This window comes from Leptopilina boulardi, unplaced genomic scaffold, assembly GCF_019393585.1.
Source record: "Leptopilina boulardi isolate dan_hultmark-lab unplaced genomic scaffold, ZJU_Lbou_2.1 LbouV2_150, whole genome shotgun sequence".
In the NCBI taxonomy this organism is placed as follows: domain Eukaryota; kingdom Metazoa; phylum Arthropoda; class Insecta; order Hymenoptera; family Figitidae; genus Leptopilina; species Leptopilina boulardi.
In genome coordinates, this window is record NW_026137697.1 from 2362483 (window position 1) to 2385238 (window position 22756).

The window sequence follows — 22756 nt, forward strand, 5'->3', positions numbered from 1 at the left end:
TTAATATAATTATTAATCAACTAAATGAGATATAATCCAATTGGAATAAAATTAATTTATAAAAGCCAATATTGAACCTTACAATATTTTATGCTTTCAATTATCAATATAATCTTAATTACATTTTTTAATTAAGAATTTATGGAAACAAAATTTTTTTATTCTAAATTATTAATTAAAAATAGGTTTTAGATTCTTTGAATTATTTTTTTTTTCTAAGAAAATAAGTTTTTTGTTAATTAGTAATTGTTTTGTATAAATAATAATATTGCTAAACGTTTATATTTATTATTGTATAAAAATGAAGAAAAAAAAGTCTTGAAGAATCTGTCGAGAAAAATAGTTGAAAGTTTTAACAAAGAAAAATAGTTCTTCCTCCCTTTTTTTTTTTTCCTCGTCTCGTTTACACGAACCATTGATGGATTGTACGTTGAAAATTACACTGCGACACTTACTGAACACTAGAGATTAAGAACCAGATAAGAATGTTTAACTTGTACTACCAGAAATCTTTAGCACGAGATCTCACTTTGGAAGTGAGAAAAAAAAATTAAGAATTCTTCTAATATTTCCTATTTTCTTTTAATTATCTAATTTTTTTTTCTTGAATTATTTATAACTATTTAATTCTAATTATTTCCTGTAATTAATTATTTACAATTATTTATAATTATTTATAATTATTTATTATAATTTATAATAAATAATTATTTATAATCATTAGAATTTATAAATAATTTATAATCTATTAATGTAATTACAATAAATTAAATATTTATTTTAATTATATTAATGAAGAAATTAAATTGTAAAAAAATATTACTTGAAAAAAAAAATGTTTGCACTCTATATAAAATTAATGAAGTTAATTAAGATAAAAAATGAACGCAGGATTTTGAGTGAATATGATTTTATCCTGTGAACATTATTACAGATAATAATAATAATAATAATAAAGACCTTTGCCTTATTAGGAATTGCATATTAATCACCGGGTTTCTCTTCTGTAATTAAATTCCTACTGAGAATTTCAATTTGCTTTATTTTACGAAATATGTTTCCCATATAGAAGACATATATTTCGCGTACGTAATATTTAATGAGGGAAATTGCAATGTAAATATCTCTTACATTATCAGGAATATTATCGTACATTCTCTGGTTCTCTAAATTCGAATTTTCTCATTTTCTAAAATAAACTGATATAATATTTTTTTCAAAAAAAAATATTTTTCAGATTTTTTTTAATGGAATTAATTTTTATTAATTAATTTGAATTTTTTTACTTCGAAAAGGAGTAGAATTTTAATCTTTTTTTTTAAACAAATTTTTACTAAACAATAATTGACAAGTAAAAATTTTCTATGTTGCATACAAATGAAAATTAGTGTCATTTTTGAAGGTTAAAACTCTGCTATTGACTCTTTTGAAATCGATTCTCATCCCCTTGTCCTCTTCCCACCACACGCCCTTTGTCCTTGGAATAAGTCTCGACCTTCCTTTTGCTCAATCTCGCTCGTTTTGCCCGCTAATTTCCCAGGGTCACTTATCTTCTTGGAGTCACTATTCCTCCGGAAATGACCTCATAAAATGACTGAAACGACACTTGTAGTCTGGTGATATTGACAAAAATCCTTTCCCAAGTTTTGCTTTCAAAAACCGGAAGTCACTTAACTCTTAACGAAAGTTACGCTAGGTCAAATTGAGATATTTATAAAATTTTTGTTTTGTACTACAAAAATTGCATTTTTATTGTTTATTATAAATTTTAATTTTTTTTTATTTGATAGTTTTTTTTAAATAGTTTTATTTTGTTGATTTTTTTATTTCACTTTCAGCTTGTTTATGAATTGGCAAATTTTTTTTTAAAGATTGTGTTAATATTTATGATATTTCACTGTTAGTTTATTGTCAGTAGTAGAATATAGTTTCAGTCAGACGGTCGAATTTTAGTAAAGGACAGTTTTATTATCAGTAGTATAACTTAATTTTAGTCAGACATTTTTTTTTACTTTAGTGGTAATAGAAAGTTTTAGTCAGACTTGTGCAATTGTAAATTTACTATGAGTAGTTAAGGTCAATTTTAGTCAGACGTTCCTAATTACTCGAATTTTAGTATCAGTAGTATAACTCAATTTTAGTCAGACTTATTTTTTTTTACTTTAGTGGTAATAGAAAGTTTTAGTCAGACTTGTGCAATTGTAAATTTACTATGAGTAGTTAAGGTCAATTTTAGTCAGAAGTTCCCAATTAATCGAATTTTAGTATCAGTAGTATAACTCAATTTTAGTCAGACATATTTTTTTTACCTCAGTGGTAATAGAAAGTTTTAGTCAGACGTTGCCAATTAATTGAATTTTAATATCAGTAGTATAAACCACTTTTAGTCAGACATATTTTTTTTACTTTAGTGGTAATAGAAAGTTTTAGTCAGACTTGTGCAATTGTAAATTTACTATGAGTAGTTAAGGTCAATTTTAGTCAGACGTTCCCAATTACTCGAATTTTAGTATCAGTAGTATAACTCAATTTTAGTCAGACATAATTTTTTTTACCTCAGTGGTAATAGAAAGTTTTAGTCAGACGTTGCCAATTAATTGAATTTTAATATTAGTAGTAGAAACCAATTTTAGTCAGACATATTTTTTTCTAATTTTTTGGAATTAGTATTGAATTCAGTTTAAGATAGACTTTACCCAATGAAAATAATTTTATCATTTAGTAGTTGAAGTCAGTTTTAGTCAGACAAAAGTTTTCGCAATTAATAGAATTTTTAGATTGACAGTAGTAAAAGTTGTTTTCAGTCAAACAAAAAACAAAAGTATTTTATTTTTTCTATTTATTTTATATTCAAATAAATTTATTATATATAGTTTTGCTTTTTGATCTCTATTTTTGAGTGAAATTCAATTAATGGTTTCATGAAATTTCAATACTAATCTTTGAAATCTCTTTTTGAAATTTTGCCGATTATTTTCGATTTATGTAGAATAGTGTGTATTGATGTCGACCTAACTGAAAAGGAACTAATGGTCCGCTTATTCAAGTACCGTGTCGTGTCACTGCTGCATAAAAATCCCCCCTCTCAAAATAGTAATAATAATAATAATAATAATTATTATTATTATAATAATAATAATAATAATAATAATTATAATAATAATAATAATAATAATAATTATAATAAAAAATGAAAAAATAAAATAAAGAAAATAAAGAAATTTCTTTACACAATTTAAAAAAGTGAATAATTAAAATAGTGCAATGTCGTGTAAAAATTTTAATACATCTTTTTCTTATTTTATTAACATTTTAAATGAATTAATTTAATTATTTTAACATAATATTGATTTTTAGAAGTAAAATGAATTTCTCATAAATTTAAAAATTTAATTACTTGTTATTATTTAAATTGCCGAGAAATTATTACTTATTAATTTATAATTAATCAATTATATATAATCTTATTTTAAAAATTTAATTTATTATTTAAATTGTAGAGAAATTATTACCTATTTTTTTTTTACTTTTTGAATTGACTTTTATGTTTGGATAAAAATGTAACAAATCAAATTGAATTTTGGTCCTTTTTCTTGAAAAAAAAAGTCAAAAAGGGGCGTGTATTTTATTTTAGGAGAATGTGATTTGCAGTTTCCGCTTATCTAACCACAGTATCCTGAGAATTTTTCAGTAACTTAACTGGAAAATCGTGTATTTCCATATATAGAAAACGTACATTACTGCGGTCGGTCGATGTCGCTTATATATATATATATATATAAAAGAGGTGCGCGAAAAAGTAAAATTCACATTTACCGAGGACACCTATTCGTTTTACATTTTACCTTGGCTTCATATATATATATATATATATGAAGGACAAATTCCAGATAAAATGAAGATTCTGGATCAGAGGCAAAAAAAAGGAAGCTCCAATGAAAGAGTGTGCCAACGTGTCTTTGAAGAAACGATCGCTCTGAAATCCAATTTTCCCCTCGGTTCTGCCAATTCAAAGCGCAGTGTTTTTTTTCTTTTGCTCCTTTTTTTTCTTCTTTTAAGACACTATTTCTGTGTCCAACCAAGTATACGCAGCATTCTTAAAGACGTGACTTGAATATTGTCCCCTTTCCTCTTTACGAAAATCGCGAATTTTACAAAAAAAGGGAAATTTTCTTTTCATGTTTTTACAATTTTTTTTTTCTAAAATTATTTCTTCCAATTAATCGAATTTTAATATCAGTAGTAAAAGTTAGTAGCAGTCAGACATTAATTTTTTGTTGTTAGTAGTTGAACTAAGTTCCACTAAGACTTTCTCACTAGGTGCAATTTAAATGTTAGTAGTTAAGACCATTTTGAGTCAGACTTTTCTAATAATAAAGAAATTTTATTGTCAATAGTCAAAGTTAGTTGAAGTCAGACTTTAATTTTGTTTATTAGTAGTAAAAGCTAATTTTAATCAGACATTTACAATTTGTCGTATTTTGATATCAGTAGTAAAAGTTAGTAGCAGTTAGACATTAATTTTTTCTGTTAGTAGTTAAATTTTAGAATTAGGATTAGAAATTTGAGAATTAGTAGAATAACACAGTTTTAGTCAGACATTGCCAATTAATTGAATTTTGATATCAGTAGTAATAATTAGTTACAGTCAGACATTATTTTTTTTAATATTAATAGGGAAAGTCAGTTTCAGTCAGACTTTCTAAATGTAATTTTTGAATTAGTAGCTACGGCCAGTTTTAGTCAGACTTTCGTAATATTAAAGGATTTTTATTATCAGTAGTAAAAGTTAGTTTCAGTCAGTCTTTAATTTTTTTGTTAGTAGTTAAGGTCAGTTTTAGTCAGACTTTCTCAATTGATGTAATATGTGAGTTAGTAGCTAAGACCAATTTTAGTCAGACTATTCTAACATTAAATAAAATTTAGCATCAGTAGTACAAGTTAGTTGTAGTCAGACATTATTTTTTAGTATCAGCAGTAAATGGCAGTTTTAGTCAGACATAAAGTTTTTAGTACCAGTAGTAAAAGGCCGTTTTAGTCAGACATTAATTTTTTTAGTGTTAGTAGTAAAATACAGTTTTATTCAGACATTAATTTTTTTAGTATCAGTAGTAAATGGCAGTTTTAGTCAGACATAAAGTTTTTAGTACCAGTAGTAAAAGGCCGTTTTAGTCAGACATTAATTTTTTTAGTGTTAGTAGTAAAATACAGTTTTAGTCAGACAACAATTTTTTTAGCATCAGTAGTATAAAGCAGTTTTAGTCAGACAACATTTTTTTTAGTATCAGTAGTATAAGGCAGTTTTAGTCAGACATTTACAATTATAATCGGATTTTAATATTAGTAGTTGAAGTTAGTAGCAGTCAGACATTAATTTTTTTTGTTAGTAGTTAAGGTCAGTTTTAGTCAGTCTTTCTCAATTGATGTAGTTTTCGAGTTTGTAGCTAAGACCAGTTTTAGTCAGACTATTCTAACATTAAATGAAATTTAGCATCAGTAGTACAAGTTAGTTGTAGTCAGACATTATTTTTTTAGTATCAGTAGTAAATGGCAGTTTTAGTCAGACATAAAGTTTTTAGTACCAGTAGTAAAAGGCCGTTTTAGTCAGACATTAATTTTTTTAGTGTTAGTAGTAAAATACAGTTTTATTCAGACATTAATTTTTTTAGTATCAGCAGTAAATGGCAGTTTTAGTCAGACATAAAGTTTTTAGTACCAGTAGTAAAAGGCCGTTTTAGTCAGACATTAATTTTTTTAGTGTTAGTAGTAAAATACAGTTTTAGTCAGACAACAATTTTTTTAGCATCAGTAGTATAAAGCAGTTTTAGTCAGACAACATTTTTTTTAGTATCAGTAGTATAAGGCAGTTTTAGTCAGACATTTACAATTATAATCGGATTTTAATATTAGTAGTTGAAGTTAGTAGCAGTCAGACATTAATTTTTTTTGTTAGTAGTTAAGGTCAGTTTTAGTCAGTCTTTCTCAATTGATGTAGTTTTCGAGTTTGTAGCTAAGACCAGTTTTAGTCAGACTATTCTAACATTAAATGAAATTTAGCATCAGTAGTACAAGTTAGTTGTAGTCAGACATTATTTTTTTAGTATCAGTAGTAAATGGCAGTTTTAGTCAGACATAAAAATTTTCAGTACCAGTAGTAGAAGTCCGTTTTAGTGAGACATTAATTTTTTTAGTATTAGTAGTAAAATAAAGTTTTAGTCAGACATTAATTTTTTAAGTATCAGTAGTAAAAGGCAGTTTTAGTCAGACAATTTCTGTAATTTAACTATTAGTAGTAGTCAGTAAGACCTTAAATTTTCTAAATTGTATTGAATCTATTTTAAATCAGACTCTCGTCAATTAATTATAATATGTCTCTTTTGTCATAGAAATGTTTTATCGTAAGGGCACTTGAGATGTAGTCATTAGGAATGGGAACGTCCTTCGTATATAATATAAAACAAAAGAGAGATCCTTAGTTCCGGAACTTCTTGCACATGCAAAGTGAGAAACTTCCTTCTTGAGTGTATATATATATATATATATATATAGAGAGAGAGAGCAAGAGAGGATGAGAGAAATTGTCTTTATCTCAGTGTTTCTATTCATATCTGAATTTGCGTTTTGAGAGGATAAACTTGGAAGCCAAGTAAGAGATCTCATTGCTTTCCTTAGTCAACTGATGATTGAATTTGAAAAGCGAGAAGACATCAAGGGACGTGTTACTGTCTTTTTCACCATTCGCAAACTGTAATCAAAATCCCTCGACTTTGTTAGATTATCAAATAGACGGAAAATTTCTCCTTCATTCTCCAGCTGTGTGAATCCTTTTTCTTCCATTTTCACGATGGTGAAAATTTCTTATCTTAAAATAATATTTCCATTTGATAAAACTCACACCGCATTTATTTTCCTTTTTTTTGAAATGAAGAAACTGATGATTATTTCGAGATAAAAATTTTGTTTATTAAAAAAAAATTTTTAATTTTTGTGAAGAAAAAAAATTGATTTTTTTTTGTTTGTGCATCATGATGCTTCATGAATTCATTATTAAAACTTGAAAGGGCTTTTGAGAAACTTATATAATTTGCTTTCAAATGAATAAGTGGTTATATCAACATAAACCATACCGTAACTTTCGTACCACATTTTCTTTAATAAATTATTCAACAGTCTGCATTATTTTTGACACAAACTTATATATATATATATATATACCGAGGCAAAAGATAACCTGCGAGAGACTTTTAGATACTTTAGGGAAAATTGTGTTCTATGAAAATCACCATTTATGAAAATACACAGTCATTTATAGTTTATGAAACCATCGTTTAAATAATAACTACACAAATATAATAAACAAAACAAAAAAGTTGGAAAAGAGAAATTATTTATCTTTTAAAAATTAACATATATAAGAAATAAAAATACGATTAACTGACATTATAAAAATATAAAGGAAGGAAATATAAAAAAAAGAAAAGAACGAGCAAAAAAATGTGAATAGAAAGAGAAATATTTAAATCAGAGAATAATCGGACGAGAAGAAAAAAGAGAACAGTTCGAAAGAGAAATTTTTTTAAAAATAAATATGTTCATTTTAAACATTCATATACAATAATTTTCAATGTATATTATGTCTGCAATTAAAACTCGAATATAACTTGAAATATTAATAATAATTTTTATAGAAAGTGTATATAGAAAAAGCTGACACTACTTTAATAGGAATAATTAAAAATTTACATTAGAAGATTAAATTTGCCTGTGGGGTGGAAAAAAAAATGGTGAAAAAATTAGCATTTTCCTTATTCCACTCCAGGACATTATTACATTTAATAAATGTTTCAAATTATATTCTCTCCCCACTGAAAAATCATTAACATAAATCTTTTTATACCCGTTGACAATAACCATGAAAGAATTTAGATTAACGTTCTTTTCATATAGCGCGTTTCTCATAATTATTTTTAAAAAAATGATAATAATAAAAATTCCGAATTTAAAATTTAAATAGTCAAAATAGAAAAAAATGGTTCAGAACAGCCGATGGTAAAATTTTAATTTCGTACAATTTAATAGAAAATATTTAAAATAGAAAAAAATTTCCTTTTTTTTAAAGACATTAAGAGTTATTTTTGTATAACCTTTTGAAGCGTTTTTAGAGAAAACAGTTCTCTCTGATCGATTAGAGTAAATCATTTAATATATTCATTCTGTTTTTATCAATGAAGATTTGAAACTCTTTTCAAATTTTTCTATTTTCCTATCAATGAATGAAAATAAAAAAAAGGTTTAAAAATTTTTTTAAGAAACTGTTTTTTATTTCTAGATTTAATTTTATTTAAATATTTCCATTAAAGTTGATAAACTCCAGCAAATAATAATTTAATTTATTTACAAATTTTTACGTAAGAAAATAAAAATCTTGATAATATTTTATGCAGTGTTATATTTTCCAGAGATAGAATTCGTAGTAAAAAAATATATTCCAAAAGAATTTGATATTCTCTCCTGTACACGTAAATTTCCTTTTTTCTTTTTGCATATATTTTATTGGCTCTGGTATCTAACATAAAACAAAATATTTTTGCAAGTCAAAACTATCGAAAAGTTTATTTCTTATTTCACCTTATAGTTCACACCAATCAATGTTGAGAGTAAAAATAAGAATTTTTCTTCAACGTCCTATTTGGTAAGCAATGAAATGGATAGTTCCGCATTTATATCGGCTAATTTCAAAAGCTATAAATCTTGTATAAAAGGAATGACCTCCAATGCACTATATAATACACTACTCAATAACAAACGAATAAATAAAAAATTGATAATAAAAAACAAATTTCCAAATTTAAAATGCTTGTTATGAAAATTTGTCACTTTTCTGTTTTTCGAAAAAAAAGGAAATAAATTTTGTTGCGAATTTAAATTAAATTTATCAAATTCCAAATTTTTATTTAACTTTTCAATTCAAAAATATTTTTATTATTAAATAATGAATATTAAAATATAAATATGGAAAATTTAAGTGGGATTATATTTGACAGTAAATAAAATTGTGCAAATTTTGGAAAATGTGACAAATTTTTTTTTTTGAAAAAGTTTCTGTCCTTCGTTTTCGTTTAGTTTTTGGCAATGACCCAGTTTTAATAAATCATTCTTATCCGTAATTCGGAATCATCTTTTTTTTTTTCTTTTTTTTTTTAATGGAGTTATTATTTAAAAAGGACAATTTTACTTTAAATTATTTTATTTTCGATATGAAAAATGAGGATAAAAAATGCAAAAGGTATTGCGAAATAATAAATTGTTAAAATGATTAAATTAACGCCGCTGAAAGCATATATGAGTAAAAGCTTTTTTCGGACAATTTTTATGGCTTTTTAATTCAGAAATTATTTTTCAATATTTCACAAGAGGTGCACGAAATTAAATTTTCCGAAAAGTATAATTAATTGAAATTAATGAATTGCAGTAGGAAAAAAAAAATTTTATTGTTTGAATCTTTTTTTTTCTACTAATTTTGTTTGAATTTTTTTTTTTACTCATTTTTCAAGATTATATATATTTTTTTTTTAAATAAAAGCTATAAATTGCATATAAAAAAAAAATCTCGGAATAGTTGGAGCTAATAAATTATATTAGTTCGAGATAATGTCTCCTTCTTTTTTGTAATAAAAACCACTCAAGGGGATATTTTTTTTTTTTTTTTTTTGCAAACAATACCACTTTTGAACCATTTTGAATAAAACTTGGGCATTTGATAAGACACTGTTGGTCTTATCTCACTTTTTTTCTTTTTTTATTTGTAAATTGGTCTTCAAAAAGTTTCCGCGAGAAATAAAGACTATCTTCTTGGAAAAGTTTTGCAAATCAAGTATGGACTTTTGCCGAGGCGACGGAACTTGCATAATCATGTTTTTTTTCTAAATAAAGAAACTGAAAAAAAAGAGTGGAAAATTTTTTTCGCAAATAATTTTTTAAAAATATATTTAAAAATTAGTAGTTAAATTTTAAAATTAGAATTAGGAGTCGAAATTTTAGAATTAGTAGAATAACACAGTTTTCGTCAGACATTGTCAATTAATTGATTTTTTATATCAGTAGTAAAAATTAGTTTCAGTCAGACATTATTTTTTTATTATTAATAGGGAGAGTCAGTTTTCAGTCAGACTTTCTTGATGTAATTTTTGAATTAGTAGCTAGGGACAGTTTTAGTCAGACTTTTGTTATATTAAAGGATTTTTATTATCAGTAGTAAAAGTTAGTAGCAGTCAGACATTAATTTTTTTGTTAGTAGCTAAGACCAGTTTTAGTCAGACTATTCTAACATTAAATGAAATTTAGCATTAGTAGTACAAGTTAGTTGTAGTCAGACATTATTTTTAGTATCAGTAGTAAATGTCAGTTTTAGTCATACATAAAGTTTTTAGTACCAGTAGTAAAAGGCCGTTTTAGTCAGACATTAATTTTTTAGTATTAGTAGTATAAGACAGTTTTAGTCAGACATTAATTTTTGTAGTACCAGTAGTATAAGGCAGTTTTAGTCAGATATACATTTTTTAGTACTAGTAGTAAAAGGCCGTTTTGACCAGACAATAATTTTTTTAGTATCAGTAGTATAAGGCAGTTTTAGTCAGACATTTACAATTATAATCGAATTTTAATATTAGTAGTAGAAGTTAGTAGCAGTCAGACATTATTTTTTTTTTAATATTAATAGGGAAAGTAAGTTTTCAGTCAGACTTTCTTGATGTAATTTTTGAATTAGTAACTAAGGCCAGTTTTAGTCAGACTTTCGATATATTAAAGGATTTTTATTATCAGTAGTAAAAGTTAGTAGCAGTCAGACATTAATTTTTTTTGTATCAGTAGTAAATGTCAGTTTTAGTCAGACTTTCCCAATTGATGTAATATGTGATTTAGTAGCTAAGACTAGTTTTAGTCAGACTATTCTAACATTAAATGAAATTTAGCATCAGTAGTACAAGTTAGTTGTAGTCAGACATTATTTTTTAGTATCAGTAGTAAATGTCAGTTTTAGCCAGACATAAAGTTTTTAGTACCAGTAGTAAAAGGCCGTTTTAGTCAGACATTAATTTTTTTAGTATTAGTAGTAAAGTACAGTTTTAGTCAGGCATTAATTTTTTTAGTATCAGTAGTATAAGGCAGTTTTAGTCAGATATACATTTTTTAGTACTAGTAGTAAAAGGCCGTGTTGGTCAGACATTAATTTTTTTAGTATCAGTAGTAAAATACAGTTTTAGTCAGACAACAAGTTTTTTTAGTATCAGTAGTATAAGGCAGTTTTAGCCAGACATTTACAATTATAATCGAATTTTAATATTAGTAGTAGAAGTTAGTAGCAGTCAGACATTAATTTTTTTTGTTAGTAGTTAAGGTCAATTTTAGTCAGACTTTCTCAACTGATGTATTTTTTGAGTTAGTAGCTGAGACCATTTTTAGTCAATTTTAATTACCGCGAGAAATAAAGACGAGACGGGCGACGGAAATAATTTTTAAAAAATATATTTAAAAATTATAAAAAAAAATTTTATATAAAATATTTAGAAAGAAAATATTTTAATATATTATATATTTGTAATAATAAATAATATAATAAAAAAATTGTTTTTTTAATATTTATTTAGATAAAAATATTATAACATCAAACATTGGTATAAATGTAAGAACTTTTTTTTTATAAAAAAAAATTGAAGAGTAGAAAAAAAACGCAATATAGAAATGCTTGAGCAAAGAAATATCATTGACCTAGTGTGGATATTTTTACATATGAATATCTGGAAAATGTCTACATACAACACATTTGAGTCGCCCACGTTCACGAATGTGTCAAGTTCGTCCAATGTTAATCGATAGTTCGTTCCCTGCTTACCCCTTTGCACTTGGCCTCTTTTGAAACTAGCTGAGAGAAATAGAGAGACAGACTATATATTATATATATATATAATAAGAAGAAGAGGGAAAAAAGAAAGCCGCTTCTTTTTCGCGAACGAGGAGAGATTAAAAATTTTTTTTTTTTTTCAATCTAACGTGTTCAAATGTCATTCATTGAACTTCTCTTCTTCTTCGGATCTCTTTGCTCTCAGCACAATTTCAAGGTTGTCAATATCCAATAATTCGAAAATTTTCCTCTTTTACCCTTTTATCTCTCAATATATATTAATTCACAGACTATTTTCTCATTAACAATGAAAAAAATTGAAAATAATATAATAATAATAAAAAAAATAAAAAAATAATAATAAACAATAAAATAATAAAAAAAATATAATAATAATAATAAACAATAAAATAATAAAAAAATATAATAATAATAATAATTAAGAATAATAATAGTAATTATTGTTATAATATAATGTAAATTTAAATATAAAATTAAAAAAATATATCAAAAATCGAAGTAGAAAATATTTTACAAAAGAATATTTTTGATTAAAAAAGAAAAATGAAGTAAAAAAAGAAAAAAAGGACAAAAGGACGTTAATTGTAATTGGTCGGATATTATCTTGATTATATATAGAGAGATAGGAAATTTTTGGTCTGTAGCTTAACTATGGGATGCTGTAATTTAATAAACAAATCATGTTAATATTGGAGACTAAAGTATAGCTATTTTACGTAAACCCTTGGGACAGTAGTTTACCACAAATTGAATTACCCAACGCTTGTGAGATCAGTTTAATTTCAAGCGGTTTCAAGCGTTTATTGACATTTCCCACCTGAATAGAAAAAGAAAATTAGAAAAAAAAAAAAAAAGATGAATACAGTAAATTTACCAAAATTTTGTGTGTCATTTTTTGAATCAGAATAATTTTTATGTTCCGGACCTGCTAAAATTTTTTTTTAAATTTTACTTTAAAAAAACGACAAAAATGTGATTAAAAAAATTTTAATAAAAATCTCATAATTGTAATTAATTATCAAATTTCTATAATTTTTTCTTATCAAGAATTGGCAAATGTGTTGTTTCTTGGGAGAGAGAGAAAATTAAAAAACAATAGTATTTATTGGAGCAGATTTAAATTTCCCACCTTATCGTGAAATATTTTTCAATTTGAAATTCCACTTTCTTGCATTTTTATAATTGGATTCTTCCTGGGCGCTGTGAAATTACATTTATCCAATGTGATTTTCATTCCGATTAATTCAGATTTTTTTTTTTTAAATGGTACATGAGATTTTTTTTTCTCTCACGAGGCAAATATGCATTCTTAAGAGAGCAACATGTTTTACAATCTCAGATCATAAATGTTTTTTTTTTCTCATTGAGAGAAAAATAAAAAAAAAAAAAAACAGAAATTATTAATGATAATTTTTTGTAAATGAAAATTCTTTACAAAAAATTAGTTGGAAAAATTGGAATGAAAAAAATTCAAACCGTGCTGAATATTTTCTTTTTATTTGTTTTGCTTCTTTGTTGGTGTTTGTTTTCAATTTTTTTTTTAAAAAAGTATAAAATATAAATTTTTATAATTTTTATTATTTTCTCTTACCGTACTTTTTATAGTTAGCCCGAGTTCCATTAAAAATCACTCACCTGAAACAAATCGAAAAAAAATAAATAAGTGAAAAGTTTAGTAAATATAAATTTTAAAAAAGTTAACAAAATTAATTATTATTAAAAAATTTTATTTAAATACTTCACTATTATTAAATAAATATTTATTTGTATCAAATAATTATAATTTGAAATGGTATTTGATTCAAATGCAGAAATTGATTTAAATAAAATTTTTAATAATTTTATTTCAAAAATTATTTGATTATTTATTTAAAAGTAAAAGTAATCGAGTATTTGAATCAAATAAATTTTTTTTATTATTACAATATATTATTTATTTATTTAAATAAGTTGACGGGACAAAACATATTATTATAATTATTATTGTAAAAGACGCGATAAGTTGCTTTCTCTCTCTCTCTTTCACTTTAGTGTTAAAAATAATAAAAGGTCCTGAATATCCTTAGATTAGTTGTTTGATTTTCTACTGATGAGAGGGGAGAAGTCCGCTTTTATTCCTCTCTATCGGAGAGATAGTTTGCAGTTCGAAACTTCCCAATAAAGGTGGCCTAATTTTCGAACTCACTCCCCTCCACTTTATTCTCCTCGATATATATATATATATATATATAGCCATAGTCATCTTGAGCTCTCTTTCACTTTAATTTCACGGATGAATTTCCACTTCCGGAACGACAGGGATTTTCAGCCAGTTAATTGGAGACTTCGGAGGCGATTAATATTGGAATACTAAGCGACCCACATACCTAAATTCTGTCCAAGGACTGTTCGTTTCCTCGCTGAGATTTCTTCTTCTCCTCTTTTATTGTATTTTCGATATCAATGTGCGAGGAAAAACGAATATATATATATATATTTACAGTCCTAACGCGCGCGCAAGAAAGGCGAAAATAAAATTCTTATTTTTATCTATATATCCACACCTTTCAGCTTCGAGAATGGAATCCTTTTATTCTCATATATATACATCCTTTAATTCTTTACATTCTCCACATGGAATTTGTGTAGTGTGTGCATTTTTTTTTTTTTTTGCAAAATCTCGAAAATTCTCTTCTATTTACAGAAAATATAAAATTTTTTGTACTTTTGCTGTTAGTAATTGAGGACAGTTTTACTGAGACAGAATTTTTTGTGAATTTTTGTTGCATTTGTTTACGAAATCTCGAAAATAATTTTTTTTTGCTGTCAGTAGTAGAGGACGATTTTAGTCAGACGGAATATTTACGAATTTTTTTATAGTTTTGGAATTAGTAGTAAATTCAGTTTTAGTCAGACTTTTTCAGAATTTTTTTGAATTTTTGTAGTTTTGATGTATTTGTTTACGAAATCTCGAAAATTATTTTTTTTTGCTGTCAGTAGTAGAGGACGATTTTAGTCAGACGGAATATTTACGAATTTTTTTATAGTTTTGGAATTAGTAGTGAATTCAGTTTTAGTCAGACTTTTTCCGAATTTTTTTTGAATTTTTGTAGTTTTGATGTATTTGTTTACGAAATCTCGAAAATTATTTTTTTTGATGTCAGTAGTAGAGGACAGTTTTAGTCAGACGGAATATTTACCAATTTTTTATAGTTTTCATATTAATAGTAAAATCCGTTTTAGTCAGACTTTTTCAGTATTTTTTTGAATTTTTGTAGTTTTCATATATTTGTTTACGAAATCTCGCAAATAATTTTTTTTTGCTGTCAGTAGTAGAGGACGGTTTTAGTCAGACGGAATAGTTACGATTTTTTGTACTTTTGGTATTACACTAGAGTCTCCGAAGAGAGGACAGAAAGAGTCTTGGACCTCTCTACGGAATTCGTCCTTGACGCCGAAAATTGTAAACACTCCAGGGCCGTATATCGTATCACAGAGATGTGTTTTTTTTAACAGAATACATTCTGTTACGTATGTAAAACACTACGCGAGAAAGGTACACTAAAAACAAACGCTCCTGAGTTCACGTTCCTCTTTCTGATCCCGCCCATCTCTTCCCCCCTCACTCCTTACCGCGCCGCGTCACTACTTAGTCCTCTCTTCAGAAGTCCTCTCTTGGGAGACTCCAGTGTAGTAGTAAATTCAGTTTTAGTCAGACTTTTTCAATTAATGGGACTTTAGTAACAGTAGTAAAATTCAGTGTCAGACAGAGTTTATAATATTTTTTTTTAAATACGAAAATAATTTTTTTTTTATCAGTAGTATAGAATGGTTTTAGTCAGACGGAATATTTAATATTTTATTTAATATTTAATACGTCTGACTAAAACTGATTTTTACTACTTACATAGTAGTAGTAATTATTCTCCTTTAAAATAATATTAATAATATTAATAGTAATAATTATAATAATAATAATAATAATAATAGTAATAATTATAATAATAATAATACTAATAATAATAATAATAAAATAATAATAAAAATAATTTATAAAAAAATATATTGTATAAATTTCTAAAATTCTTTTGATCAGATGTTTATAAGTTGAAGACAAAAAAAATACTACAAGATGAACAATTCACTTGAAAACTTTTGTGTCTTCGGCAAATATTGACAGCAGTCAGTGTCGATCGAACAAATAATAAATAAATGTATTTTATATCAGTAAATATTGAAATTTTCTCTCTCTCTCTCTCTCTTATCTATTTTCAAGTTAAGTATATCATAAAATACAATTCTTGAAACAAAAAAAAAATCTTTTTGAAAAAAAACAAGAGAAATATAGAAAATTAAAAACTTTAATTATCGACAAAAAAGTTTCGAAAAATTTTAATTTAAATGGTTTCTTTTAATTACAAATATTGGAAAAATGAAATTGAAACTATTTTTTATTTAATGGTTTTCAATACTCTCAACTAGTCGTAAAATAGAAAAAAAAATTTTTTTTTTTTTTTTGAAAAATATTCTACACAGGATTTAATTAAAAAATAGTTTTTTATTTTTAAGACATAGTTTTTTTTTTTTTTGAAATTGATAAATTTTTGTTAAAAACTCATGAAATTTTTTATTTACTTCCTTTATATAATATAATAATTTGTCATGTTTCTTATCGCTGACAAAAAAAGAAAAGAAAAAAATTTTAAATAATATTATTCTTTAAATTGAATTGTTTCGTGGTAGATTCACTTATAGTTTCTCTTGAGAAATTTCAGTGCACTCTATAAGCCGTAAGCCGCTTTTGGTAGCTGCCATAGTTACGGTAATAACATAAGAAACGAGTCTCGAATTTATTTTATCGCCGCGTTCGCCATAATGAAAAAAGTTTTTATTTATTTTTTTTTATTTTTTTAATTGGAATCTCAAATTTTTTTACTTGTTGCAAAATTAAAATTTCATTTTAAAGTTTCAATTAAAAAATTACCATTATTATTCTACATTAAACTATATAGTAATTCTTCATTTTTGGAAAAGGCTCTATTAAAAAAATGTGAATGAAAAAAAAAAATAAATAAAATTTGTATAAATTTTTTTTTTTTTAAACTAGTACTATTATTTAATTATATAAATAATAAAAAAACTAGATTTTGTAATAGAAATTAAATGTCGATTATATTAAAGTAAAATAATAATAATTAGAGATTTAAAAAAAAATTTCGTGAGAATATTTGTTTGCAAAAAAAAAATTTATATTCTCTTTCTTAATTTTTTCCAACAAGAATTCTTTATATGCGTAATTATTTCTTATATAGTGTGGTAAAATAAAGCTCCCTTATAGTTAATCTAATTCAGGATGTGAGATTTCAGTGGTTGTAATGAAGAAGAACTCTATTAAAATGTTAATGTAAGATTATCTAGATTTATGTTGAAGAGAGAAATGAAATTGTCACTCTACGCTTGTAGAGAATAAAAAAAAAATTGAATATTTCACTTGCACTTGTTAAATATAAATTTTAATTAGTGCAATGATTAGAGATAGAAAATCATATTTTAATTTTTAATTATTTTTTTAGATCGACAAAAAATTGAAGATAAATATTTAATAACATTATTATTACTATATACTATTATGTTGTTATTATTATTATTGTTTTTTTATTATTACTAATAATATATTAATTATATTATATTATTAAATTCATCTGCTAAAAAAAATTAGGTCTTCAAAAAATGAATAAAAAATCAGTTTTGTATTTTTCGAGACGTATTTAATTTTTTTGTATTGTTTATAATAATTTGTTTTGTTAAACAATTTATTTACAAAATATTGTACATGACAGGATCAGTGATGTTTTGTTTTTAAAGAAAAAAAAATCTTATCTCTTTTGAGATTAAAAAGCTCTTCAACTTTCTTAAATAACACTGAAATGTAACTGGATTAAAACAGTATAAGTGAATTTTGTCTTTTACAAAAGGTTAATTTAGTTTTGTGATATTTGAAGAGAGAGAGATAGTGAGAAGTTTCAATAAAATAGAAAACTTTTCTTTTTTAAATCAGCCAAACTAGAATTTAAATCAATTTTTCTCTCTACCTCAAATAAAAAAATAAAAACCTCTCTTGTATCGTATACCATACATACAAGTGTGTTTTTGAAAACTTTATCATTACTAGGAGCCAAGTTTTATAAATTTTTTATTAACTTTCTCAATTGAAGTTTTCACTAAAAAGTTTACTTTTCATTTTAGAAATAGATAGGTATATATATCATGTCTTATTTAAAATAATTATATTAATAATTTTTTTTCAAACTGAAAAACTTTTTCTCAACTTTTTATTAATTTTTTTTTTTTTTTTTGAGTGGTTTTCTATTTTTGTTGAGTGGAATAGAGTTTATATTTATATAAAAATAAAATAAATAAATAATTTACATAAGTGGAAAAATATTTCTTAAAAACCCACTTGGAAAGATTCCCCGGAAATTGCCCCATGGAGGTTCTATCAGAGTTCCGCAGGAACTTTCAATGTAATTCCGTCGGAATTCCATCGGAGTTCCGAAGAATTCCCGATTGGATTCCAACGGAATTCTGACGGAATTCCGATTAATTTTTTTTCAAAATTTTTAGAGTCCTAATTCCGTCGGAATCCCATAGGAAATTCTTTGGAACTCCGATGAAATTCCGACGGAATTCCATCGGAGTTCCAGAGAATTTCCGATTGGATTCCGACGGAATTCTGACGGAATTCCGATTAATTTTTTTTCAAAATTTTTAGAGTCCTAATTCCGTCGGAATCTCATAGAAAATTCTTTGGAACTTCCAATGTAATTCCGTCGGAATTCCATCGGAGTTCCAAAGAATTTCCGATTGGATTCCGACGGAATTCTGAAGGAATTCCGATTAATTTTTTTCAAAATTTTTAGAGTCCTAATTCCGTCGGAATCTCATAGAAAATTCTTTGGAACTTCCAATGTAATTCCGTCGGAATTCCATCGGAATTCCAGAGAATTTCGGATTGGATTCTGACGGAATTCCGATTAATTTTTTTTCAAAATTTTTAGAGTCCTAATTCCGTCAGAATCCCATCGGAAATACTTTGGAACTCCGATGGAATTCCGACGGAATTACGTTGGAAGTTCCGGCGGAATTCCGATAGAACCTCCAGGGGGCATTTTCCGGGGAATCTTTCCAAGTGGGAAATTCGTTTATTTTAGTTTTTTTTTTTTTTTTCATTTTTTGGCTAGTGGTATGGTAATGTTTCTTAACTGTATTTTAATGTCAGTGTTAATTTTTCCGCTGTGAAGAAAGTAGGAGAATTTTTTTTTTTCCCTTTGATCAGCCACAGATTAAGGTAATAGTTGCTCTCTCTTTCTCTATAGAAATGAGATGAGGTCAAATGCCGAAGTGGCAGCCTTTTGTCGTTGAATTTAGCGGAACTTCTCATCGCGGTTGACCGTAACCACTCGGCTAGTAGCACATGCTCTGCTATTAAACTGCGGTTAAATGTGCCTTCCTGGCAACACACATCGTTGCTGATCGTCGTCAACTTGTCAGTAATTGCATTTACGACATGCATGACTGCAAAATTTACTTAACCGTGTAGTGCGGGGTAACGCATCACAGTCAAATGAACAAGTTATAATTGATGTATATATATATATATATATATATGGACCAATATACTGGTTCTTAATTGGACTTTCCTTGTGCAGCAAATTTTTTTTTTCTTCACACATCATTGTGAAATTTTACGCCTTCATGAATTTTTTTTTTTCAAACATTGTGAAATCTTTTTGAATTTTTTTCTTTCGCGAAATTTTTTTTTTGGGAATCTTTTTTTTTTTGTAAAGTAATTTAAAAATACATGTATAGAAAAAATTTGTTGTGGCATCGAATTATTTCACAGAAAATTAAAAGGCATTAAAATAAGCCTTATTATTTTAATCCAATTTTGCTTATTTTAATCCATTTTGGTATATTAAAATAAGCAAAATGGGTTTAAAATAATAAGCGTTGCAGCTTATTTTAATAACTTATAATTTTTAGTGTTGCTGTCACATCAAATTAAGTTAGCTAATATAGGGAGAGCAAACAAATTTTGCTGTGTGATGAAAAAAAGTTTACTGTGACAGTAAATTTTCAAAAAATTAAAGTTTATCATAGAAAACTTTTTCGTTGTCATAGTAAAAAATTTAGTTGTGGTTACTAATTTTTTGATAGATCCGATAGCAAACATCAGTTAGCATCTGTAGGCAATTCATTTTTTCCCGTGTATTTTTTAAAATTTTTTTTGCAATTTGAAAAAAAAAATAGAATTGTGATATAATTAGTCGATAAAAAAAAATGTTTGCTTTCCTGTCATTGTACAAAATTTCTTTTTTTGTTGAAAAATCGTTAATTTTCGTTTTTGTTATATCGCTCTGAATATGACAATATTTGAAAGAATATATATATATATACTATATATTTTTGTATAACTGCGTTGTCGACTCTTTCAATTTTAAAACACTTTATAGTATTGAAAATTATTAATAAATAAAAAAAAAATCCTCCCTATGCTGAATAAATATATGAAATAAAACGTCAATCCCATTTTACAATGGTAAAATCGAGTTACACACTCGAATCATGTTACATGAGACGAATGTATAAAAAAGAGAAGAAAAAAAAAAAACGAAAAAAATAGATATTCGGTCAAGCTGGAATAACTGGAAAAAAATACTGTAAAACACTTTGTCCTTTGTTTGTTTTTTTTTTTTTAATCGGAAACGTGGAGAATTTTTTCAAACCAGCGGCAAATTGCTCATTGTCTCTAAACAAGTAATATTTTTATGTTGTAACTAATTCGAATTTTTTTTTATGTTGTTATTATTATTATTATTATTATAATTATTATTATTATTATTATTATTATTATTATTATTTTTATTATTATTATTATTATTACTGTTATTACTATTACCATTATTATTACTATTATTATTACTTTTATTTTTTTTTTATTTTTTTTTTAAATATTTATTTAAATGCAAAAAAAGGTAAAGGATGCTGTAAGCGTTTTTGAAGGTTTCTTCTTTGAACTTATATATTGTTTTGTATATATATATATATTTGAATGAAGAGCGTTCGAGGGCGACAATGGAAGAAAGGAAAATTTGATTATATATTGTTTATTGATGAGTAAATCTGAAATAGCCTAGATTCAACGAGTGTGACCTCTTATATATATGATATGTATATATATATATATGTATGTAGGCAAATTGTCGAGCGTGCGCCTTTAAGTCCGCTTAACCCTTCCTTGGAAAGCCGCTTTAGAGGAATCGATAGAGGTATAACAAAGTGTTTTGCTCTAAATTGAGAAGAGATCCAAAAGAAAGTGAGAATAAAAGCTCATTACCCCCTGAGACGCGATATAATGGGAGTGACAGTGACTTTAACATTTTGCTTTATATATATATATAATCGAAAGCAAAAACAACACGAATGACAAAGATGCATATATATAGTGCTCATTAAATTCTCCCGATGACATTAAAAAAAAAATAATTCTTTCTCAATTTTTCAAAATAAAAATATATTTCTTTTCTAAATTTTAATTTTTTAATTGAAAATAGAAAAAAAAATTTATTTCTGTTCATAAATTTTCAATTGTTAATAAAAAAATTGTTTTCTAATAATAATTGATTGTAATAATTTTATTTAATAATAATTTAAATAATTATTTAAATTTCATTTATAAAACATAATTAATTGTTTGCTTACAAAATGGTAATTGTTTAAATAAAATAACAAATTTTTTATATATTTGTAAAAATTTAATTACATTGAAATATTAAAAAAAAATTGCTGATAAAAAAAATATTTTTTTTTACATTAACATTAAAAATATTACAAAAAAAAATTTTTAAATCTGCCTATGGAGATTACAATTTACATCAAAAGGGAAAGAAAACTGAATTATATAATTATATAGGTCATGTGTTGTTATTTTTTTTTCTTCTTTCATTATCCTCTTCTCATTTGTCTAATTGCTCAAGGGACAATAGCTATAAAACGAGTTAATTTGGACTTTAAAATGAGATGTTTCACTATATATATATATGGGACTAAATTTAGAAACACTTTCCCCGCAGACAGACAGAGAGTGAGAGAGAGTTTCCTGTCATTTTTTTTTGATGATTTTCATTTCTCCAACTAAAGCTCACATATTACTTTCAAATAATAAATTGAAATGAAGGTGTTGGAATATCGTGAATTTTTGAAAATGTATACGACAGTATGAGGCAAAGTTGCCTTTGTCAATTCACTATTCTTTCCCTCTCTCTCTCTTAGTCGCTTTGATAAGCACCGCTTTCATTAAAACTAGACTGCAAACAGCATCTTAAAAAGTCACTGGGAATAAATGCGAAATGAAAAAGAGTGTCTAATATCTTTTCTGATAAATTAAGGAATTTTTTTCATCACTTCAAAAATACTCGCATTTTTTTCAACAAATGAAAAACAAAATTAATACCCATGAGGAAAAATAATTTCACAATTTTTTCAAAGTAGTTGACTGTGAAAAAAACACATTTTTTTTATATTTAAAAAAATTTATTATTATTTCATGATAAAAATTTCTAAATGATAAGTTAATTAAAGTATGATGGAAAATAATTTCAAAAACAAGGGTCAAAAGTGAAAAATATAATTTGAAAAATAATAAAAAAATATCAGAGAGAGAGAGAGAGAGTGAGAGAAAAGAAAATATATTTTGTAAACGGAAAAAAATAACATCATTCGCAGAAACAGTATTACAGCAATTTGAAAATGTGTCAGAATCAAGAAATTGCAAAAAAAAAAGAAAAAAAAATT

At 25.4% G+C, this 22756-nt stretch overlaps 1 protein-coding gene and 1 long non-coding RNA gene across 3 annotated transcripts in view; one reads left to right on the top strand and one right to left on the bottom strand.

Annotated features, from left to right (window-relative positions):
• The window catches only part of LOC127276649 (uncharacterized), a 218290-nt gene that overhangs the window by 108596 nt on the left and 86938 nt on the right, over positions 1–22756 (top strand). The window lies entirely within an intron of this gene.
• The window catches only part of LOC127276648 (octopamine receptor beta-3R-like), a 110723-nt gene that overhangs the window by 38554 nt on the left and 49413 nt on the right, over positions 1–22756 (bottom strand). The window contains exon 4 of one of the 2 annotated variants that reach the window (XM_051297243.1): positions 13411–13558. The exons of the other annotated variant lie outside the window; for it this stretch is intronic. Coding sequence (XP_051153200.1) covers positions 13551–13558 — 8 coding nt within the window. The 3' untranslated portion in view covers positions 13411–13550. Of the gene's footprint in view, positions 1–13410; positions 13559–22756 lie in introns of those variants that run through there. 2 annotated transcript variants of the gene reach the window in all.